The sequence below is a fragment of the Pteropus medius genome, unplaced genomic scaffold, assembly GCF_902729225.1.
Source record: "Pteropus medius unplaced genomic scaffold, Ma_sr-lr_union100, whole genome shotgun sequence".
NCBI classification, from domain to species: Eukaryota; Metazoa; Chordata; class Mammalia; order Chiroptera; family Pteropodidae; genus Pteropus; species Pteropus medius.
The window spans coordinates 3,047,837-3,072,382 of record NW_024355327.1 but is presented as its reverse complement, the minus strand read 5'-3'; the positions used below and the strand labels follow the sequence as shown (position 1 = coordinate 3,072,382).

Sequence of the window (24,546 nt, the reverse complement as noted above, 5' to 3'; positions counted from 1 at the left end):
TATGTACCGCTGGATTAGTTAATTAACCTTTCTTAGCCTCAGTTTCCTTATCTGTTATAGCCATTGGTTACTAGTAAATACGGCATAGAATTGTGGTAAAAATTAAAGGAGATGATATGCTGTACCAGACCTGGCATACAAAGTGCATTCAGTAAATGATAGCTATTATCATCATCATTAATTAATAATTATTTTTATACCGATTGTTATCGAGGCCAAAATGCTGATAATTCTTACTCAGTCTTGCTTCTTGTTCACTGTACCAGCTGTTGCTTATTGTAGTGGCTGAGGTGACCATCCCCCTCTCCCACCCCCCATATCCAAGTAACCATCATTTCTCTGGTCTTAGTTCTTGCTGCTGAAAAGGGTCAGCTCATCACTTTGGCTTATTTCCATTTTCCAGGAGTCGAAGTTGGGAAGGATCAGGAGTTCACCGTTGACACCAGGGGGGCGGGAGGCCAGGGGAAGCTGGACGTGACGATCCTGAGCCCCTCGAGGAAGGTTGTGCCATGTCTGGTGGCACCCGTGGCAGGCCGGGAGAGCAGCACTGCCAAGTTCATCCCTCGGGAGGAGGGGCTCTATGCTGTAGACGTGACCTACGACGGACACCCTGTGCCAGGGAGCCCCTATGCGGTGGAGGCCTCGCTGCCTCCTGATCCCACCAAGGTCAGCTTTTGTTTTTGTTCCAGAACATGCCCCTTGTTGTCTAATATAACATCATATTTCTCTGATCCTGGCAAACACCTTTAGAAAATCGTGTTGTAATGAAAGTCAGTCCTCAATGGCTGTCAGTAGTTCTCATAATTCGGTGTGTAGGATCCTGTAGGCAGTTGGGTCCCACTCCTGCTCCTCCTCTTACTCTCTGGCTGTGAAGGACTCCCCATCCCTGAGTTCTGTTCTTTCATTTGTTAGTGTAATAACAATACTGACTTTGAAGTGAGCCTCTAAGTATAGGGGGGATATGTGAGAGTGGAGACTTCGGCTTGGCCTCCAGTACACAGAGTGAGCTCACCCTACAGATGCTATAATAATGCAATAAAACTAGATTATTCTCATTACTATTTCTTTCTAATAGTCCTGAATCAAGGGTATTAGAGTATTTCTGGTAGTCTGAATGGCATGAATCCTATAAATTGTATAAATTGTTGAATCAGAGATGAAAGCATCATCCTTTCTTTTCCCTCTTTTAAGAATTTTTTTTTGTTTTAAAATTTTATTAGACTATTTTTTAGAGCAGCTTTAGGTTCATAGTAAGATTGAGAGGAAGGTACAGAGATTTCCCATTTCCCCCTGCCCGCATGCACGCCTTACCTCCCCGTTGTCACCATCTCCCAGCAGAGTGGTGCACTGTTATAACCGATGAAGCTGCATTGACATCATTACCAAAGTCCGTAGTATACATTAGGGTTTACGCTTGGTGTTGTACAGTCTGTGCGTTTGTATAATGACATGTATCCTCCATTACAGTTAATTTTTTATTATGCAGAATTTGTAGAGGGGGCAGCCAGAGCAACAGTGAGGTCCATGAAAGCTGTTCTGTGAGCACTCAACTCAGGAAACCTGCTTGTGTTAGATCTTCAGCTGTACGCCCATGGTTCCTGAGAACCAGGCATGGCAGGAGAGAGGGAAGTCATGCTCTGTGCTTCATTGGCTTTCAGTGTTGATTAGCTAGCTCACAGCCATATCTCCCTTTCTTAGCCATTTGCAGCATTGACTGCATTGTGGCTGTAACTCAATGGTGTGGGTGAGTGTATGACACAAGTTAAGCCCCAGGGAGGCCTACTTAACTGAGATGCAATTCAGTACTGATTACAAAGTTTGTGTATTGAAGGCAGTGCTGGCTGAGAAGTGATACCAGCCTCATCCTGAGTTTGACTTTTATTCTTTCTTCAAATAGGTGAAGGCCCATGGTCCTGGCCTAGAAGGTGGTCTTGTGGGCAAGCCCGCTGAGTTCACCATCGACACCAAGGGAGCTGGAACTGGAGGTTTGGGCCTAACCGTGGAAGGCCCATGCGAGGCTAAAATTGAATGCTCCGACAATGGGGATGGGACCTGCTCTGTCTCTTACCTTCCCACAAAGCCCGGAGAATATTTTGTCAACATTCTCTTCGAGGAAGTCCACATACCTGGTTCTCCTTTCAAAGCTGACATTGAAATGCCATTTGACCCCTCTAAAGTCGTGGCGTCTGGACCAGGTCTCGAGCATGGGAAAGTGGGTGAAGCTGGGCTGGTCAGCGTTGACTGTTCAGAAGCGGGGCCTGGGGCCCTGGGCCTGGAAGCTGTCTCGGACTCGGGGGCGAAAGCTGAAGTCTCTATTGAGAACAACAAAGATGGCACTTATGCTGTGACCTATGTGCCCCTGACTGCCGGCATGTACACACTGACCATGAAGTATGGCGGTGAGCTTGTGCCCCACTTCCCTGCCAGGGTCAAGGTGGAGCCCGCTGTGGACACCAGCAAGGTCAAAGTCTTTGGACCAGGAATAGAAGGAAAAGGTGGGTTTTATTTTTAAAAAAGAGAGAGAGGCTGCAGCCTCTCTAGATCCCCCATCTTTGTCCCATAATGTGTACAAGTGGTCATGCTGTCACTTGGCTGAGGCTACCCGGGAAGGGCCACCTTTTTTTGGTGGGAGTGCACATTAATTTTTGATTTTGAGAGAGAAACCAGTTGTCTGCTGTCATTTAATGTTTTTCAAAGTGCCAAGAACCTTGGTTCTTGGGTTTTCTCCTGGGTTCAAGGTATTGGTGACATTCTTATCTGTGTGATTGCTCTACAGATGTTTTTCGTGAAGCTACCACCGACTTCACAGTAGACTCACGGCCCCTGACGAAGGTGGGGGGCGACCACATCAAGGCTCACATTGCCAACCCCTCAGGGGCCTCCACCGAGTGCTTTGTCACAGACAATGCTGATGGGACCTACCAGGTGGAGTACACACCCTTCGAGAAAGGTGAGTTGACTGCTCTTTGGACATGGCCCTGTTCAGAACTTGCTTGGCCATTTCCTCCTGGTGGCTGATGCTGATTTCTGCCTCGTGTGCTCAGGCCATCTCAGAAGAGGCACTTGCAAAGTGACCGAGGAATGTGAAAACTTCACTTCCCAACAGAGCCACCTGTCCACTCAGTGCCTGGCATGCTGGCCTAGTTGTGCGACAGTTAGGCTGAATTTAGCTTAAGCCTCATCAGAGCAGGGTATGGGGGTGAGGTCACGAATATTGATCATTTGTGCAATTATTTTAACACATTATTTTCTTGAATATTAAGAATCATAAACAATTTTGATAAATCGTAAAAGCACCATATGTCCTTATTACCAGATTATATGATCTCTATAAATATTCTGGTGTAGATATTTCTAATCTTTCCTTATAGATATATATATATTCTATTTTATGGGGTTTTCTTTGTCTTCTAGTTAATCACTGGATAGAGTTTTTCCAAATCAGGGTAGTATGTCTAAGATGACTGACTTAAGTGTAGAATTAGTGATATTTGCTTGGAGGAGAGGTTGTGTGTGTGTGTGTGTGTGCGTGTGGTGCGTAGGTATAGATAGATGCGTGTAGGGGGGTTATGTGAATGCCAAGTAAACAGAAAGCATAGTTTGTATTTAAAAAAGATCAGATCATACCAATATTAATGTTTCTTTTACCTGTTCTTTTCAAATAACATGGTAAAGCAAGTAGACATGAATGCTAGATAAAACCCCGGGGTAGTGTCAGTTTCCACAAATTAGATTACTCCTATACATATATTTCTGTTGATTGTTTTGAACAGGCCTCCATGTAGTGGAGGTGACATATGATGATGTGCCCATCCCAAATAGTCCCTTCAAAGTCGCTGTAACCGAAGGCTGCCAGCCATCTCGAGTTCAAGCCCAAGGACCCGGATTGAAAGAGGCCTTTACCAACAAACCCAATGTCTTCACTGTGGTTACCAGGTAAGCAAGGCCCTGGGGTTTGTGTGTCGACTTTCTAAAAGGAGTAGTCCTAGGTAGTTTAACTGCTTTAAAAAAGTTTTATGAGATGTTTCCTACATGTGTGTCATGATCTCCCAACTTTTGAGAGGCACTTTTTTTTTTCATTATATTGGAGGCATTTTCTTCTGTAGAGACTTATGTTACAGAGAAAGTGTACCAGAAAAGGAACCAGAAAGCACTTGATAACAGTCATAAAACTGCTGAGCAAACCAGGACTAAGTGGAAGCTCCTTAACTTGATAATGTAGAAATATACAGCCAATCTCATATTTAAGTGAAATATTAGAAGAATTCCTATTAAAACCAGTCACAAGGCACCTACTGAGTTCTACTTGCAGTCCTAGCCAATGCAATTAGATAAGAAAAACAAATGAAGGATACACATTGGAAAGGAGGAGTCAAAGCTCTCTCTATTTATATTACCCCATTGATGAATTCCCTGTGTGAGAGGGGCCACATTAGTTGAGTTGGATTGGCTAAGTGGGAAGTTTGTAGAGGGAGCTGAAATAAATTTTGGCAGTAAGCAAACTGACATAAACCACTAGTACTACTTTGCTTTCTTTTTCACACTTCCCAGAGGGGCTGGAATTGGCGGGCTTGGCATAACTGTTGAAGGACCGTCAGAGTCGAAGATAAACTGCAGAGACAACAAAGATGGCAGCTGCAGTGCTGAGTACACCCCCTTTGCTCCAGGGGATTATGACGTTAATATTACATATGGAGGAGCCCACATCCCTGGTAAGCTATTCCTCAGAAAGGAACCACCAAAATAGTTGATTTTCCATGAAAGCGGATTTGGTATTGCTTACCTCTCTGAATAAGAAAAGTAGTCTGATATTTGTAGTCTCTGCAGAGGGAGAATTTTCCTTAGAGCTGCATCTCCAAGAATATCCCACCTCTCAGTAGGACTGGTAATATGGCCAAAAAGCATTAGCTTGGAGTTTTGACCGGAAATGGTTGTTCATGTGTTGGAGGACCTAGTTCTGAATTTAAAGGAAAGCTGTTCCCCCACTCCCCGCACAAAGTTGGAAATCTCCACTTTATTTTGTGACTGGTTCTTATTTATATTTATCTTATCTTATCTTTTCTCCTATATACGATGTTGTATATATACTTACTGTGTAAGAGGGTTTGTCATCCTCGGCACTGTTGATATTTTGGACAGAATACTTCTTTGTTGTGGGGACTGTCTTGTCCATTGTAGGGTATTCAGTGGCCCATTTTGTGAAACTGAAAATGTCTCTAGATGCCAAATGTCCAGTGGGGAACAAAAATCACCCCTAGTTGAGAACTACTGCTATAAATAATTCAAACAATAAAAAAATACATGACTTAAGTAGTGAAGGGCTCTCCAACATTCATGATCCAGGAGGGGAATTTCCATAGGTTGTAATTGTGTTTGTTTAGTGAAACAGTTGCCACCCAACACACATCTAGAAGGGTAGGTGAGTGTGTGGTGTGTTGTGGATGCAAGTCCAAGGCCGCTAAGGCTGTTCCTGAGTCAGCTTATGCCTTGTCTCAGGTGTGGTGAGAAAGGACAGAGTCCCATCCCAAGAAGCCCAGGGCAGGAGGAGCCTCGGGTGGATCAGTGCTGTTTTTGTCCTGAAGGCCATAAGCCAGAGTGAGACCGAGGGAGATGAGCAGGCTGAGGGTCCTATTTTTGGGTTTCTGGACTGACTTCTCAAGAAGCTGAGTTGTTCCCTAACCAGACACTTTCTTCATTCTGTCTGCTCTTTCCTTTTATCGTGTGCAGCTGTGCGCACACACTCACACTTTTTCTCTTACATTGATCAGAAAGCATTGACATTCAGTTCAGGGTCATTGCACTCATGTTCATTTAAGCCTTAACTCATTTGAAATGATATTTCTCCTGAAACTTTCAGTATAGATTTTTAAATTCCTAGCCAAGGAGACCAGTCAAAGCTCCTGCCTTCCAGAAACTTCCTGTGTAGTGTCTATGTGACTAAAATTCGTGGTAACTGCTGTGAAGAAAGAGAGCAGGACTCAGTGACAAGATGCAGAGCCATGGGTACCTTCTGGAGTTTTAGAGCTTGGAAAGTGGGTGGAAGGCTTTTGCCAGAGAGATGACTTGGGCTCCAACCAGGCAGCAGGCAGTGGAAATGAGCATTTTCTGGTTGTGGAGGCAACAAAGCTATTTAAACTTTATCGGGAAAATCTAGTGGATGCCATCAGCTTTGGAATTCCCCTTGTAGAAGGGGGTAAGAGTTTGGCTGACCTATGAGCTTGAAGCAAACGGCCATCTTTGAGCATACCAGCAGAATGAGGCCCATTTGCAAGTTTTCCCATCAGATATAGATGGTGCCTTTTTGTGTTTCAAATTCTCTGTTGCCTCTCAGAGCCAAATGTCAGCCTCTCCTGGACCTCAGAATTTTTCCAGGCAGAGTCATTTAGTGAAGTGTTGGTTGGTTGTCTTAGTGTCAGATTTCATAGCTAAGGTAACTTGTGAGGTACAGCTGTGAAACATCCAGCTACCTGCTAGCTTCTCATTTACTTTCATGGGAATTCTGGTTGTTAAACATTAGCCCAGTTTTTCCTGGCCTGGTACAAACCCGTAGTGGGGTTATTTTTAACACGGTGTCCTGTCTTACCCGCAATGACATAATGGTTTCCTCTGGTGGTCTGTTGGTGGTTGCTGCTGAAACCACTGGATCAACTGGGATGAGTACATCCGGAGGAAAGCCTGCCGCGATTGATTGATGATGTCTGCTTGGGACATGGAACATGAGAGTTGCAGAGAATGCTTGATATCTATCATCTTGGACTTAAAAGTTATCTTACTCTTGGCTGCTCTCATGCTAAGTCCAGATAACGTCAATGGCGGCTCAGAATCCTGTGACCTCTTTTCCAGGCAGCCCCTTCAGGGTTCCTGTGAAAGATGTTGTGGACCCCAGCAAAGTCAAGATTGCGGGCCCTGGGCTGGGCTCTGGCGTTCGAGCACGTGTACTGCAGTCCTTTACAGTGGACAGCAGCAAGGCTGGCCTGGCCCCACTGGAAGTAAGGGTCCTGGGCCCACGAGGTGAGTATGCATCCTGCCTTCCGGCTGACAGTCATCTGTCTAGGGCAGAGGCAGTGTGACCCAGAGCAGGCACTGTGGTTTTGAGTTTGGACATGAACTTAAAATTAAATTTCTTAAATTATTTTATTGCTCCATATTCTAGCTAAACAGTAGAAGTTCCTGCTTAAAAGGTAGACAGGCTCGTTATTCCTCTAGTGGTCTCTTATTCCCCCCATTTAATAATATGGCTTTAAATGTCTGATTTCATTTTTTTAAAGGTAGTGAGGTGTGAAGCAGGTAGTGTTTGGGCTCTCACATATAATAATTATGCAGCTGTTCCAGTACATGTCTCAGCATTGGTGAGGTGACTGGGATTGGTCTGAATTCAGGCGGGTGGTGGGTTTGAAGGTGATACCCCTGTTTAAGATGCCTCGGTGCTGACATAGAACATACCTTGACTTTCTGGAAATGACAGATACTCTGTTTACATGACACATGGCTTTGTTATTGTTCCAACTCCCTAGAGAGAGGTCTCTTTGGGGACAGGTTTTGTTGGCAGTTTGGTCTACCCTTTGGCAGCCCAGAATTGGGGTCTGGTATGGTGAGCAGGCCGTTTTAGAACAAGGCCCTGAAGTACGTTAAAATTCACCTTTTTTGGTGCAACCACATTTCCTCTTCTAGCATTTACAATGTGCTATTCTTTGCTGATTTTCTTAAATTATCTGAATTTGTCCCTAGTGATGTGTTCTTGGCTTCACAGAAGTAGCAGATAGGGGAGCTTCCTTTTTTGAAGAAGAACTTTCTCCTTGATGGAGTTAGTTCAGCAGGAGGTTATGCTTCTTAAAACGCAAGGTAGAAGCGATTTGGGGGAAATGAGATCATGGGACTGGAATCCGATTCTAAAAAGTTACTGAGCTTCAAGACCTGTGTGTGTGCGTGTGCGTGTGCGTGTGCGTGAGAGAGAGAGAGAGAGAAGCTTTACTTAGATATGTACCTTTATTATGGAGGATTCTTAAGTAACAGCCTTTTAATTTTAGCTGATGAGACAGATTCCCAGTCATGGCGCAGCCCCTTGAAAGCCATTTCAGAGTTCTTTAAAGGTGACCCGAAGGGTGACTTTATGGAGACAGGTTTGCATTTTCCTATTGGCTGCTGCTCTAATTTATGTAACCCGAATGCCTCTTGCTACCTTCACCCCTGAAATTGTCTTATACCTACTTCCTCTGCTTTGCTTAATGAGTATGCTATGCTTTGGTTAACCTACCCTGCAGTTGATCCATCCTTGATGCTCACGTTTAGAAAACTGGGATCTTGAATCTACCAACCCAATGCATGCCCTGATTATGCTTTAGAATAATCTCCAGTCATCCCCTGCAGGCATCCCATTGATAGTCCCCTCACCCCATGATATTGGCACTCTCACCTGCCCTGCACTTACACCCGGCATGCTGGCACCTTTGGTCTTTGCTCAAAGGTAGCCCCAAGTCTTGACAGGCCAGCCGATTGGTTAATCTTTTTGCTGTTCAGAGTTCTGGACTCTTTGGCCCTTTCTCAGCTATTGGGTAAAATTTTCTACATTCAAAGCATGCCTAACCAGCTTGAAAAGATATAGCATGTCTGCAACATGCATCTTCACCATACTCCCTCCAGGAACAAGTGCGGGCAGTCTCCTTAATTCTACTCTAGGGCGAACTGAGTGTACTTCAGCAAATAACAAGCTAAAAGTGTCTCTTGGGGTCATTACTGCAACCGTGAATTGGGGATCCTGTCTCCTGTGATTTCTTAGGCCTTTGATTTGACTTGCTTGCCTTGATGTTACTCATCAGTGGAAACCAATAGCTCTTGGGGATGAATGTAATCCTTTCTGAACTCAGCCCAGGGTGAAGTGTAGAGGAGGCCAGGAAGTTCCTAAGACCTCTCATCTCTGCCCTTAGGCCTGGTGGAGCCAGTGAATGTGGTGGACAATGGGGACGGCACACACACAGTAACCTACACCCCATCCCAGGAAGGGCCGTACATGGTCTCTGTTAAATATGCTGATGAAGAGATCCCTCGTAGGTAAGCTCCTGACACTTAGGGAAGAGGTCCGTACCGGACTCATGCCCACTCCTCTGCAAGTTTGCCAGCATTGTTCTGGTGGCCTACTCTATCCATCCATCCATCCATCCATCCATCCATCCATCCATCCATCCATCCATCCAATCAGCAGGTGTCACTGAGAACCTGAGTGCTCCGCACAGGTGTTAGAACATACTAGTCCTGATGTTTGTAGCTCCTGCTCTCTTGCACACTCTGCCCACCCTTGTTTCTTTCATCCATTATTAACTTAAAGACAAGCTGAAATTAAGGAGTTGGGAATCTTTGAAAAAACAAAGAATGCATTAGTTTATCAAAGTCTTAGTTCTGCTGACCTGCAAGTAGTTTTCTGATTAGGGCACAGATTTTTACTTCTTTACTTGAGGATTTGGTTAACAATAACATTCTCAGGTGTTGGATAGAAACCTTGTTCCTCATTCATATTAATACAAAAAATATTGCATAAGCTCTTCATGTCTCTGAACAGCCTTCAAAGATTTTTTTAAATCATATTTAATATTCAAAAGTTTCACCTATACCCCCAATATACATATTTTACATAAAGGTATATTCCAATTTTAGTATATGTGCTGCTGAAGTAAGCATTACACAAAGATATGTACATAGCTTTAGCTATGTGGAAATATGATTTATAAATTATATTTATGTATTACTTTACTAATAGCACACTAAAGAATACTAAAAATAGAAAAGAGGATGAAATAAAATATTAAAATTGAAGTTACAGTATTCTGTTAACATTTTGGTGACCATTGTTTTAGCATGATATAAGTAGATAAAATGTATTTGACCCCGTTTCCCAAACTAATTTTAGAACTAGTTTGTATCCCCTGGAATGCAATCAGGGAAAGCCAGTTTGCTGTATGATAATTCCTACTTCATAACTGTAAATTTCTGCTAGACTTAAGACATTGACAAAACTCACCATTTTATCTGTGTAGAAATCTCCTTTGCAATCTATTTTCCTTGTGTAAGACAGGTCAAAGGTAGTGAGGTTGACATGTATCCATACTGATTTGGGGTATATGTGTGTCTATCAAGTCCATTTAAGGTTAAGGTCCTTCCCACATATGATGCCAGCAAAGTGACTGCCAGTGGCCCTGGCCTCAGTTCCTATGGTGTGCCTGCCAGTCTACCTGTGGAGTTTGCAATCGATGCCAGAGATGCTGGAGAAGGCCTGCTTGCTGTTCAGATAACGGTAACTTTGAATTATTTTCTGAAGTCAGACTTCATTAATAAGACTTAATTTCCTCTCCAGGGGTAATAACAAGGGTATTAACAACCAATTTATGACCTGATGCCAATGTTTGACAGATTTTTCCCACCGGAGAATCAGTAATTGTGCAAGAAAACAAATATGCTTGCCTGAGAGATTTGAGGGAATAGTTCCAAGTACCACGTTTTTAGTGACTCTTATGTATTTTGCTTTCTGTTATATCTATTCCTGTGTTTTTATTTTAAAATGTTTTATACTACTCATTGGATTAGTTAGGACTAAGTTCTATATATTGCTGTAAACCCAAAATTAAGAGTGGCTTAAACACATGGACTTATCCTCTCTTGTTAAAGAAGCCCAGAGGCAAGGCACCCAGGAGTGCTGTGTGGCTCATCAAGGAAGCAGGCTCTGTTTCCCTGCTCCTTTGTCCTTGCGTGTGGCATCCATCCTTAAGGCCTCCTCTTGGACCATGAGGCTGCTGGTGCTCTGGCCATCTGATTTGTATGGCAGGCCAGAGGAAGGAAGAAATCACCTCAATCATCTTTCTTCAATTGTCCTATCATACGTCCCTCCCAAAACTTCCATTCCCTTTTCCTTTGCCAGAAATTTGTCACAAGTTGTGTGGCCATACCTAGTGGTAAAGGATGCTAGGAAGTGGAGTCTTGTATTCTGAGAGCAGTGCACCTAGCTCAGAATTAGGTCCTGTTACTGAAGAGAGAAGGGAGAGAGAATGTAGTGCTGTGCAAACAAAAGCCTCTGCCCCCTTGCCTCCCTATATATCAGTGAATTTTGCTTGACAGAAAAATTACCAAAAATTGACCATGTCCATCATGGTGTTAAAGGGATCTGCAACCCTCTCCTCTCCCCACCAAAAAAACCCAAAAAACAAAAAACAAAACAAGCCCAAATTGTATTAAGCTAGTAATTCTGTTTCCTCCCACTAGAGGCACTAATTAATGGGCAAAACGTGTAAAGGTTTTCCGTGAATGGTTTCTATTTCTTGATGACAGCATCCTAAACAGCATTTCTTTGGGATCCACAGGACCAAGAGGGAAAACCCAAAAGAGCCATTGTCCAGGACAATAAAGATGGCACATATGCCGTCACCTACATCCCCGACAAGACTGGGCGCTATATGATTGGGGTCACCTACGGAGGGGATGATATCCCATTTTCTCCCTACCGCATCCGGGCCACACAGACGGGTGATGCCAGCAAGTGCCTGGCCACAGGTGAGTGCAGGTCAAGGTCAGGAATGTGGGCTTTGGAGTCAGAAAGCCACAGTCTAGTCCTTCTCTGCTACTTAATAGCTGTGTGATCAAGGCAAGATGCTTAACCACTCTGAGCTTCAGTCAGACTTAGATTGAAGATTTTTCTGAGAACGTGTAAATTCAAGGAGCTCTTCTAAGGATCAGAGACTGTTTCACAGGATTATTGCAAAGATTAGATGGGATCAGATATGAAAAATGCCTAGCACAGGGCCAGATACATGGAAGCTATTATTGTATTACTTTTGAAGTGAGTGCATGTATTGAGATCTCAGCTGTGATGGCAGTTTCCATGAAAAGCAGCAAATCTATGCCTTTCATGAGTAGATGGTTCAGTTATTCAATATCACTTCAGGCCAGCATGAGAGAAACACATTCAAGGATCTAGGTTTTTCCTCAACTCTTGGGACTTATGTCTAAATCTCTCAGGAATTCTTCAGGAATACTTGAGCATTACAGTTCCTTCCATTTCTAGGACACAACTATTTGAATATCATGAGCCCTTCAATTTCTGGGTATAGCTCTTAAAACTCTGACGAAGCTTCAAGCAGATGTCAAAACATGAATCCTCATCTCCAAAATGAAACAATTGCTTTCCTTTAAGTAAAATCAAATATAGTCCACCCTGGATGTGTTCTACTTCTCTCATATCTTGGTTTGTTCTGAACGAAGACAATATTTTAGCTTTCAGAGAAAGCTTTTAGATTTCTCACTTTGGCCCTTTTTGGCTCGCTCACTACAAAATTTGAGAAATTTTGAAACACTGGTGAATCTGCCACCTTCTAGGTCTACGCCGTGCCAGAGACAACTAGATTGCCTTAGCTAACCTATTGGGTGGGGACTTCCTCCTTGCTTTTCAGTCTCTGTTCCCTTCCCCTAGGTCAGGCAGAATCTTGAGTAAATCTCTGCTCAGACTGGGGGTTTATATAGGCCACACCTCTGGGTCTATCATTCAAGGCCTTGCAACGACTAGCTTCAGATTCTTTTCTACCACTCCTGTCTGAACATGTTCTTATCACTCCCTGTTGCTTCTGTACATTTTGTTTTTTGTTGTTAGTGGTATCGTTTTGGTTTTTTGTTTACCAGTGTGCTTTAGTTTACACTTTTCTGCAAGCCCTGATGTTGTGTGGCTTCTGTGTAAAGGGGCGCCCACAAGTCAGAGAGAGAGAGACTGGTCATTGTTTAGGGACAGAGGTTGTAAGCCTCCCCTAGCCAAAAGCACCCATTCTACAGAATTCAGCCATTTCCTCTTTTCTCAGAAAGCCCTCAGATATACATTCTTAGAACTTTTACATAGATGTGCTGCAGGACATTTCTCTGAAGATTGATTTTTTTTTTTTCCCCTGTAACTTAGCTCCGTCTCAGCATTTCTTTAGCAGGTTGAGTTGTCATTCTCAATGCCTGGCCTACGTCCATCTGCGCTGTTAGATTATGAGCATCTCAAGAGCAGAGACTGGGTTTAGCTCACCTCTGTGTGTACCTGACACTTAAGAAAATGCCCAGTATGTTTGTTGATGAAAGTTAACTTTCATCCCCATACCCTTGAATTCTGGCAAACCAGATCCAACATTTGGTTGACACTCAGAGCTTGCAGATTCTTGATAAGTAATGGATGAAATGCTCCCTTAAGCATCACCTTCCCCAGGTGATCTCTAGGACAACTCTGTGTGGCGGCACCGAAGGTGTAACATTTATAGATATAGACAACATGAATGGATGTGATTTATTTTGGGGCCTCCAGTGTGATCGTCCACAGCTGAAGCTTCCATTCTTTTTCCTGAACTTTTTTCCAGGTCCCGGAATTGCCTCCACAGTGAAAACAGGGGAGGAAGTGGGCTTTGTGGTTGATGCCAAGACTGCTGGGAAGGGGAAAGTGACCTGCACAGTTCTGACCCCAGATGGCACTGAGGCTGAGGCTGATGTCATCGAGAATGAGGATGGCACCTATGACATTTTCTACACAGCTGCCAAGCCAGGCACCTATGTAATCTATGTGCGCTTTGGTGGTGTTGATATTCCCAACAGCCCCTTCACTGTCATGGTAAGGAAAATTTCTTCTCTAGAGCATGCTACTATTAGCAGAAACAATAACAGCTGCCATTTATTAAACTCTGGCTAGCACATCCCCTTCTACACTTTTTTTTAAAAATTTTTTTCTTCAGCGGTCATGACCTTGTAGGGTCCTAGAGGACACTCTAGAATCCCAGGACCCTTTGGCTCTAAGAGTTTTTAGGGAATCTTATTGGTCACCAAAGATCCATCATGCTAAGGGTCTTAGGCAATGTCCTAGCCTAAGCATTGTTCAGAAAGATACACTTTGACAAAAAATGTTTGTAAGTAAAACATTACAATTTTTTTTTTTTCTTGCTAGTTCTTCCTCCCTCCTCCTCCCCCATCTCCATGGCCTGGAGAAGAGAGGTTCCTAATGCTGCTTTCTCTGGAGACCTGACTCTGATATCCCAGGACTAGATGTACCTCCAGTTGCGTTTTGGCTATAAGGGGAAATAGCTTGTCTTTTGAAGCTAGAAACATCTCTGGAAAAAAAGAGCAACCATTATGCACACCTCTTGGCCAGAGCATGACTTGGCCCTTTAATTTTCAATCTGAAGTGACTTGGAGATCTTCTAATTATTAAGATTCTTCAACCAGGAAAAGGTTTAGAAACCTTATGAGCATTCCCTCATTTAACCCTCAAAACAAGCACCGTTGGGCCTTTTGCAAATGAAGTATAGGAGCAGGGATCAGACTCAAGCCTGCTGAGCCAAAGTGCCCACTCTAGACAGCCACTGAGCACCGTGCGGTCCCCTTCACCTGGTGTCCTTTGATGCCACAGGCAGTGGCCACATTTGACCGCAAAGTTCATAGGCCTTAACACAGCCTTCAAAGCCCTTTCTAATGATTATACTTTACGCAACAATGGAGAAGGGCATGAAGATTCCATTCCAAACAGAAGCCCAGGTCTGTCTTCTAAACAGTCTATAATCTATTGTAGCTTCCTCGCCCCCGCAGCATCCCCTCCCCCCGCCGCCCTGCTTCCATAGACATTTGTTTATCTTTAAATGTGTCAGAGGTCTGGAGGCTCTTTTATGTCTCAGGGATTACAAACACTGTCAACTTTTGATACTGTTCATTTAGGAGTGTTTTTCTCCTTCAGGGCAGAAAAAAGTACAGCTAGAAAGTTGATGTTCTTTTCATTTATGGAGAAGGATCCCAGTTGTGATTTTTTTTTAAAGAATCTCCTTGGCCCATAGTGGGTTTTATCTGGTTGTTTAGAATTATATAGGCTAGAAGAGCAGAGGTCACAGCCCTTGCAGGTGCGATGAGCTGGCGATAACAGACCACATTAGGAGGATCTCAGTGAGAAAATCTGTGTGAAAATATCACAGATCATTTTAGCAGACAAGTCAGCTACCTGAAGTGGGAGCCACCAAACTCATTAGGAATAAATGTCCTCTTGACCCAAGAATGTACACAGAACAAGGATACTTTGTGTAGGCACACTGCCCCCTAACCACTGCTGACGGCAGAAGGGAGGATCACCCACAGTACCAGGTTTGGGTCTTTATTCTCCTGTCCTAAGCTTTCTCCAGCCTTACCTAGGTGGACTGACTTTCTGTTCATTGGCTTCTTATAGGTAGATTCCCTGCCTCCCTCTACAGTCTTGAGGCCAAAAGGACACAAACACTCAGTACTGCCTTTGCAGCAAATGTCTTTAGGATACCCAGCAGGCTAATTCAATTAAATACATCATACAGAAGACATGCACATGAAGTCACGGGTCTAGCTAGCAGTTTATCTGCTTGTCACTGTTGAGAAGTCTTAGTAGCACAGCCATTGAAAGGTCTTCCTCCCCAGTCAGCGTGTCCTGAGGGGGCCCTAGATGGTGGGCAGGGGGTGCTGTTCCAAATGTCGAAGCTCACAAAGTTGCCTTTGTAAGTGAAGCCCCCTTTCTGCAGATGATGAAATACACAAGATGGAGTAAACGTGAGCACATGAGCCTTCCTCCAAAGGAGAAGCCTTTTGATTCTTGTTGCTTATTATGGTAGAAGAGGGAGCAGTTGGATTAGGAACATGAAGTCTATGATTTAAAAAGAAATGAATTTATAAAAACTTTTAAAACATTAACTACTATAGATACTTATCAAGTCACAAGAGACCTCTTTCCCAGTTTCATGCTGCAGGGGTAAGTAGTATTAGCTTTTCCATTTGTACAACAAACACAGCAGTTTTGTGCCTGGGATCACACCATACGCATTGCTTTGCAACTTGCTTTCTTCCCTCACTACGCCATGGGTAGCCTTCCATATTAATTCATGAGGCCTGACTGCTTCTTCAGAATGGCTGCACAGTGTTTGACTATGTAGACCAACATAATTTACTTAGCTGACTCCCTCACAGGTGGACATTTAGGTTGCTTCAGGTTTTCATGACTACAAACAGCTCCAGTAAAACCCTTGCATGCGTCACATATCTATGGACTTCCCTGTTAGTGGGGTTGTGGGTTCAAAGGGCATGTGAGTTTGACATTCGAAGAGAGGCCGCCAATTTGCTCACCCCAAGGGTAGGAAGAAAGTAAGCTCACTGTAGAGCAAGTGAATCTCTGCTGTGAAAGATGGAGCAGACGGGGAGGAAGCAGCTTTCAGGTTGTAGAATCTGCTAAGAAGCAATGTCCCTCCAATGTGATTCCCTACTAATCTCCATTTGCCACCAACCAGGCCACAGATGGGGAAGTCACGGCTGTGGAGAAGGCACCGGTAAATGCATGTTCCCCTGGATTCAGGCCCTGGGTACACTTTTTGGTTTTTTGTTTTGTTTTTGTTTTTGTTTTCCCTTTTTGCATTTCTGTGTTTACTCAGCTTTCATTTCAGAAAAGCTACAGCCTGCTTCTGGGGATTGCTTAAGCCTTCTGGGTGTCCTGGTCATTGGTTTGTCTCTCACTGATCAATCCATCACAATGATCCCTGCTTTCTCTGTAATGAGACCCACCCATGTCATCATACACGCTCCACGAATTGCCGGCCGTCATGTCTGTGATCATGCTCCGTATAGTTTGTCTCTGCATTTAAAGAGGAAGATGGACAGCTGTCTTCAGCCCTCCTCCTGACCCTCAAAGCCACTACTTTTGCACATTTGGTTTCTGTTCAAGGGGAAAGCCACCCGCTGCTACTCTCTGCCACTTAAAACACACCTTCTTTTCCAGGCCACAAGCAACTAAACCTTTCCAGATGGAGCCTCTTGGGACTCACAGATATTTCTGTGTCTCACTTTTTCACTTTCCCGTGGGCACTGCTGGGAATTTTACAAGCAAACTGCCTAGTGATTTTTAGCAATTGGTCAGCATGACTTCTTCAATCCCTCAGGTTCTGCTCTGGCCTCAGAGCCAGTTATATAAAACTCGTACCACACAGGCAGCCACATCCCCAAATCTTGGCTGCATTGGCTTACAAAATTCCCAGTTGCTCTGCCTGCTATAGCTTCACTAGCCCATGCTGTTGTCCTCTTTACCCAGTGACCACTGCTTCCTGTTTTTAGGTCACCGAAGAGGCCTATGTCCCAGTGAGCGACATGAACGGCCTGGGGTTTAAACCTTTCGACTTGGTCATTCCGTTCGCAGTCAGGAAAGGAGAAATCACTGGTAAGCCCTGTCATGAAAGCCATCTCATTCTCAATTGCTCACATTAGCTCTCCACAACGGTGCCTGGGAGGTGGTTCTACCTGTCCCCAAGAGACCTGTGGTCCTGATCCTAGCATCCCTGGTTCTTGCTCTAGGGGACCCGTCCATGAGCCCCTGAGACTGCAGAATGTTCTGTGTATCTATGTGTCTTTGAAGAGGTGTTTCGTTTATCACTTGCATTACCTCCTGGAGAGAACTGGATGTTCTCTCCCAGCTAAGAACTACTGTTTTTCGAATACCTCTCAACGATAAGATTCCTGTTCCCCGTTTTTTTCCTGCCTTCTCTTATTCGTCCACATTACCAGATATGGTATTGACACTGAGGTCTATAGTATAAAAATTACTTTCTCCACCACCTCCTTTTAATGCCTGCTTCTCTTTGAGTTGATGCTCTGCTAATTCTCCTCTTGTAATCTTCTCGAGTCCTTCTTTAGCTTCTAATTTGTCAGTACAAAGTAGAAAACCCTTTACTTAAAAGGGTTTTCATTGTTGGCCTGCTGCATTTTGTGGGAGGAAAAGGGTACAAAATAAAGGCAAATACATGTCTATTTTTTTGTTGTTGTTGTGGAACTTGGATGTTTTAGGCAGCAGTAAGTGTTCTTGGATCTGAAAACCTTTATCTTGACAGCCACCTGTGTCTTTGGGCTCAGCTTCTCTGGGAAAAGTTGCTGGTGGGCTCAGCTTCTCTGGGAAAAGTTGCTGGTGGGCTCATTGCCCTGTCTCCCTGTGCTCTAATAGGAGAGGTCCACATGCCTTCTGGGAAGACAGCCACACCTGAGATTGTAGACAACAAGGATGGCACAGTCACTGTCAGATACGCCCCCACTGAGGTCGGGCTCCATGAGATGCACATCAAGTACATGGGCAGCCACATCCCAGGTGAGTTGGGCTTGGAGCCTTGGTCGGCACACCCCACAGGACTCCAAGGTCCAGGAACCTGAACTTCTGGGTGGTTTACAGACGTTTAGTTAACTGCCGTGTGGGAGACAGTTCTCGTGGCAGGTTTGGGAATGCATTGTTGGCGTCCCTCTGACATCAAACAGCCTGTGACCCCAGCAGAGCCAGCTGATTTCCAGAAGGGATGATGCAGCTAAGCGTCCTGGGTCACAATGCAAGCCCTAAAGTCTGTGATTGTTTGTCTTTGTCACTATGCTGAGTGCGGCCAAAGGGTGAGCTAGGGGGAAAATATGAGGCACATTGAGGGACTTTCCAGCCTGGCCCACAGAACCCTGTGTGGCCTTGGGGGTTTGAGGCGGGAGAAGAGGTTGTAAGAAGAGGCTGCCTTATTGTAGCACTGCCCTTGACAAGGAAAGCCAGCTCATGTTTCATTTCCATCAACTAGTACAGTGTTGTTCCTGTTCTTTTTTAAAAATTGTTTAAATGGTTCTTTATTTTAATATATGAGTAGGCAACATACACAGTTTAAAAATGATGTGGAGAAAGGTTTTCTTCACACCCATAACCGCCATCTGTCCTGTCCTTGAACCTTACTGTTGATTTTTTATGTTGGACTGCAGAATATTTTGAAGACTCTACAAGCAAATGGGAATACAAATTTTTAATTCTGACCTACATTTTACATAAATAGTAGCATACTCTACATGTTATTCTGTCCTTGTCCTTTTTATTGTAACAGTACATGCAGGAGAACCTTGCACATCTGAATAATAGAGCATCTTTGGGGTGTTCTACCATTTGGGTGAACCATTCATATTTAGCCATTGCCCCCATTAGAGAACATCTAGGTTCTTCCCCCCTTTTTGCTATCACTAATTGTGCTGCAGCAGATAGTCTTTCAGATCCATCATATCACACTTACGAAGGCATTATCTGTGAGATTTAGTTCCCGGGGAGGAATTGCTGGGCACAGGTACAGGCATCTATTTTGTTATATTGTGACAAATTGTACTTTATCAGGCTCTTCCAATTCACACACACACCAAACTGTACTTCATCAGGCTCTTCCAATTCACACACACACTGGCAATGTAGGAGAGCACCTGCTTTTTCACAGATTTGCCAGTGGATATACTATCAAATTCTTGGATCTTTGCCAAACTGATAGTTAGAAAAACAGTATCTCAATGTTGCTTTATTTGTATTTTTCTTATGAGTGAGATTGGACAACTTTCTCTATGTGTAAGTACTATTTGTGTTCCTTTTTCTGTGAACTGAACGTTTGTATCCAGTTTGGCCCAGTTTTTCTATTTGGTTATTGGCCTTATATTAGTTTCTGAGAACAATATGAGTACTGGAGACGTTAGCCTTGCCCTTTATGATAGAAGTTGCAAATATTTCTCTGAGTTTGATGTTTGCTTTAGTTTATGTGTACATGTGTGTATGATCTTTGTTCAAAGCAAAAATGTATTGTCTGCTTCTATTTAAATATTCTAAAGATGAAGGTGTAAGAGAGAGTAAAAAATGTCTTTCACTCATTTCACTCCTACTTCCCCTGCTTGTGTGTGTATCTTTTCAGATATTTCTTTCTCATGCATACAATTTGGTTCTGTTTTCTTTTAAAAGGAATGGGATAATGGTGTTAGTATTATATAGCAACTCGCCCTTTTCTCTTTTTAATGCAACACATTGTGGATAATCTCTCAAGTTAGTATATACAGATCTCCCTCATTCTTTTTAATGACTCAAGAATAGAACAATGTTTATTTAACCAATCCCCTATTGTTGGACACTGGAGTCTTTTCCTGATTTGCATCTGACCACTGTGGAAATGGAAGCACTTGCATAGGGCTGGGAGTGGGAATGGGTAGGGAGGACCACTGTGGGATAAATCCCACAGTGTGGGGCAGGCTTATGGGGCATGGGCAAATGGCCTCCCCAAAAGAACTCTCCAGTTGTGTTCCCTCTTAGAGTGAGTCATTTCTTCACACGGCAAGCTGTTTCCTCCTTAATAGTCAAGTTGAGCTGGACTCCTCTGCTTTAGCACCCTAAGTCTGGAGCAGCCTCAGGATTGTTTCTTGTATAACATTGAAAGACAATAGTGAATAGGCCCCATTGTGTGTCCCAGGATAGTGAGCTTCACCAGAGTCTCATTTTGCCCTCTGCCTCTCCATAGGAGACACCACACCTGCACTGTTAGAGGAATGTGAAGACACTGGCTGTTTGAGGTATGCACTCCCCTCATCAGTGACACTCAATTTTATTTGTGTTCTTTGCAAACCCAGAGAGCCCGCTCCAGTTCTACGTGAACTACCCCAACAGTGGGAGTGTTTCTGCATATGGCCCAGGCCTGGTGTATGGAGTAGCCAACAAAACTGCCACCTTCACCATTGTCACCGAGGATGCAGGAGAAGGTACCATGTCATTTATGTGGTTATATGTGCTTTCTTCTTTCCATTGGAGAGCCAAGTGGACACAATTCCAGGTCAGCTTTTAAAAATAAGGCTGTCGGATGGTAGTATTTGTCTTAGCTTTTGATGAAATATGAACGTCTTATGTACAGCTGTTGCTTTGTCTTCTACCAAAAACGAGAATTTTTGAAATCTTTTTGGTTCTGATTGAAATCAGATTCATGTTGTGAAATGTTTTATGTGACTTGCTTAAAATTTAAGTGTTTTAGTTAATGACATTTTTGGTTTTGTTTTTGCACATGTACGCACATCTACAGGACCGCATGTGCTATTTAGTGGCCCATTCTAGATAAAGCTCTGCGTGCATACCCATTGTCTTCGTGGAGATACTTTAACGTGTGGTTCTGATGTGATTTCCACCAATGGCATCCAGCATCTGACTAGCAGTGATAGTCTGTGTTACTCTCTCCCGCATGTGTGGTTGGCATACAGGGCTCCATTTCTTTCTCGTCCCACACATCTAGAAGAGTAGAGAGGACATCAAGGTTACTTATAGTGAAGAATTTGGGTGGTGGAGTGCCTTCCTAGTGGGCCTTTCACCTTGTAAATTGCTTTGTTTTGGCCTATGCCCCTTGCCCGCAGCTGACGTGGCTGTGTCAAATTGATGTTCCCGGACTCAGGGCTGCCCTGGTGAATTGTTGTCCCTGTGGAAATGAGGAAACACTCTCCCTGAAGGCCCTCCTTCCCTGCTTCCATTCACAGGTGGCCTGGACTTGGCTATTGAGGGGCCCTCAAAGGCTGAAATCAGCTGCATTGACAACAAAGATGGGACCTGCACAGTGACCTACCTGCCTACGCTGCCAGGCGACTACAGCATTCTGGTCAAGTACAATGACAAGCACATCCCTGGCAGCCCCTTCACAGCCAAGATCACCGGTAGGGTTACCTGGCTTGTGGGGGCTTCTCAGTGGCATGTATGGCTGTCCCAACAGCCTCTCTCCCAATGAGATCAGGGCAGCAGGCTAGGCATCTATTTGAGTTTAGGTTTCACAGAGACCCTCGAGGGAGGAACCGGGGGTGCAAGACCAACTCTGGATGGACTAAATTCCTCCCTTGGCTGGTAATGCAGGGAAAAAGCAAGCATACCATTTGGAGTGCACTTATTTTGTGTCAGCCTGACTCCACCATGCAAATAGCAGGCCTTCAGATAGAGGTATTCAGATGATACTTATTGCTTGAATACATGAGCTCAAAGATGCCCTTCAGTATCACCACTAGATAGCTTTTCTCTCCGTTTTACAGATGGGAAAACTGAAGCTTGAAGAGATAGTGGCTTAGCCAAGTTCACATCTGGGTATTCTGAGATTCAGAATGAGGTTATCCGATTCAAAACCCCGCTGTTAACCTCTGTTGTGCTTGCTGTGTTCGGATCGTGCTCTCAGTGGGTTATAAAGAAGATACACAAGACAAGGTTCTTGCCTTTAAAGTGTTTAGACCTGTCTGAAGCAGCTGGTAGTCCTACGTGGAACGTGATGAATGTTTACCTGAGAAATGCCTAAGGGGATGGCAGGCAGGTGCCTTCCACTGGCAAAGATTCCTTTAAAAAGTGGTTCGTGAGGACTCAAGGCTCCAGTTCCTGCCAGCAACTAGACTTCCCTGTAACCAGGCATAAGTAGAAATCATTCATTGTTTATTAGGTCCACTCACTGTCTGAGGCATGTTTTTTTCACTTAATTTGGGGTAATTAATTCTCTCCTGTTCATCTCTAAATGGCATGTGGAGTGAGGGCCCCGGGTAGCTGGGTGACCTCATGTAATGGGAGCTGTGTTGGGGGGTGTTTCCTAGACGACAGCAGGCGGTGCTCTCAGGTAAAGTTGGGCTCTGCTGCTGACTTCCTGCTTGACATCAGCGAGACGGACCTCAGCACCCTGACGGCTAGCATTAAGGCTCCGTCTGGCCGTGACGAGCCCTGTCTTCTGAAGAGGCTGCCCAACAATCACATTGGTGAGTCTAAGGCTGCCTTCCTGGCTGGAGCTGGGACATCTTGGGTAGGAGATGGGGATTCCTTCAGTCTTTTCCTGGGAAACTGGTAACACATTGGAGTGTGATACGATAAACCTGCTGGGTTACATGTGTGAAAAAAAAGTCCAAGTGCATTTCTGTGTTGTGAGGTTGACCACCCTCATGGACACTGAGTTGCCAGAAAGTCAGAAAAGAAGTCGTATTTCCATTCTTGTGAGTGCGTGTCCCTCCCAGTGCCTCGCCTTCATCCCCTTTCCCCCCACCTTATAAACCCCAATCTGTGTCCTGGTCCAGGTATCTCCTTCATCCCCCGGGAGGTAGGCAAACACCTGGTCAGCATCAAGAAGAACGGCAACCACGTGGCCAACAGCCCTGTGTCCATCATGGTGGTCCAGTCTGAGATTGGCGATGCCCGCAGAGCCAAAGTCTATGGCCGCGGCCTGTCAGAAGGCCGGACTTTCGAGATGTCTGAATTCATTGTGGACACGAGGGATGCAGGTATGTAGGGGTGGTCCCAGGGGACAGGCTCAGAACTTGCGGGAACTGGCTGCTTTCTGCTCAAGCTGCTTCATCCTTTCGTCCTACTAACTCCCTTTTGTTTCTGAGTGTCCTTCAAGCTGTCAGTCCTTATACCTGCGTTATCATTTAAATCCTATGACCACTGGTAAAGTAGGTATCATCTGTTTTCTAGATGAAGGAATTGAGGGGTTAACATCCCATCTGCTTCTGGCGTTTGAACCCTGAGCCACTACAACTCATAGATCTCTCTTTCTTTATGTTCTCCCGCCATTGTTCTCAGCTTCCCAGGGTCTCCTGGACTCATCCCAAACAAATAATGTTGGGCCAGCTGGCCAAGATTGTGTTCCGCTCATGGTACTTTCATGGAGAAGAGGAATCTCTTCCTGTTTCCTCTTTGAGATGGTTTGAATTAGGTTGGGCCTCTCCAAATTACTCCACATCCCAGTGTCTTCATCTTTTGCCTTCTTGAGTGACGGCTGTAATATTGGTGACTTTTAGACAACGTCATATTCCCAGGGGAGAGTGCTGGCGAATTTCTAGTCCTGATGGGCTGATGTTCCCTGTTGATTCCTCATGTTGTTGAACCTTCAGATCTGCTGTCTTAGTGGTCTCTGGCTAGATATCCAAGGCAGCTTAAAAATGGAAATTTTTAGGCCTGTGGCTGGCAATAAACCCACGAGTCAATGCATGCTGTTCTTGGAGGCATGTGGGCATTGCCCTCCCCCATGGGTTCTGCAGGACAGGTGCCCCGTGGGATAGTAGTAGATATCCTTGAGAAATGAATTCTGTGGTCAAAGCCACATTCAGCACGTTACTTCACTGTGGGATTTCTCAGAGCCTTTAACTTGCTCCTCTCTCTGGGACTCTCCATCAGGGGCCACAGTTACTTTCTTTTTGCTCTCTGGAAATAGCAGTTTGAATTTCCAGGGTGAGATGTCTTTTCCGCATGCACCGAGCTCTTTTTTCCTGATGAGTTGCTGTCACAACAGCCCCGGACTACTGTGTTGCAGGTTATGGTGGCATATCTTTGGCCGTGGAAGGCCCCAGCAAAGTGGACATCCAGACGGAGGACCTGGAAGATGGCACCTGCAAGGTCTCCTACTTCCCCACCGTGCCTGGGGTTTACATTGTCTCCACCAAATTCGCTGATGAGCATGTGCCCGGTACGTGGCGGTCCCCTCTCCCCTCCCCTCCCAGTGCTTGGGTTTTCTGTAAATTCTGTGCCTGGGCTCTGGGCTGCACACCTGGGCCTTCTCGGTTCTTGCAGGGAGCCCATTTACCGTGAAGATCAGCGGGGAGGGGAGAGTCAAGGAGAGCATTACCCGTACCAGTCGGGCCCCGTCTGTGGCCACTGTCGGGAGCATCTGTGACCTGAACCTGAAAATTCCAGGTGAGCATGAGGGGCTCATGGGTCAGGGCAATGGGCTCCACTGGAAATAAAGTCCAGGCATA

General features: G+C 44.7%; 1 protein-coding gene across 3 annotated transcripts in view; it reads left to right on the top strand.

Annotated features, from left to right (window-relative positions):
- FLNB (filamin B) overlaps positions 1–24,546 on the top strand; it is a 130,508-nt gene that overhangs the window by 87,549 nt on the left and 18,413 nt on the right. The window contains exons 20-38 of one of the 3 annotated variants that reach the window (XM_039858539.1): positions 404–666; positions 1,898–2,495; positions 2,777–2,950; positions 3,774–3,936; positions 4,552–4,712; positions 6,844–7,011; positions 8,925–9,048; positions 10,129–10,285; positions 11,346–11,535; positions 13,365–13,612; positions 16,287–16,325; positions 17,104–17,206; positions 17,984–18,124; positions 20,428–20,556; positions 21,316–21,489; positions 22,399–22,557; positions 22,870–23,073; positions 24,105–24,257; positions 24,362–24,484. In XM_039858539.1, coding sequence (XP_039714473.1) covers positions 404–666; positions 1,898–2,495; positions 2,777–2,950; positions 3,774–3,936; positions 4,552–4,712; positions 6,844–7,011; positions 8,925–9,048; positions 10,129–10,285; positions 11,346–11,535; positions 13,365–13,612; positions 16,287–16,325; positions 17,104–17,206; positions 17,984–18,124; positions 20,428–20,556; positions 21,316–21,489; positions 22,399–22,557; positions 22,870–23,073; positions 24,105–24,257; positions 24,362–24,484 — 3,471 coding nt within the window. Of the gene's footprint in view, positions 1–403; positions 667–1,897; positions 2,496–2,776; positions 2,951–3,773; positions 3,937–4,551; positions 4,713–6,843; positions 7,012–8,924; positions 9,049–10,128; positions 10,286–11,345; positions 11,536–13,364; positions 13,613–16,286; positions 16,359–17,103; positions 17,207–17,983; positions 18,125–20,427; positions 20,557–21,315; positions 21,490–22,398; positions 22,558–22,869; positions 23,074–24,104; positions 24,258–24,361; positions 24,485–24,546 lie in introns of all 3 variants that reach the window. The other 2 variants (XM_039858538.1, XM_039858540.1) reach the window with 2 other exon arrangements.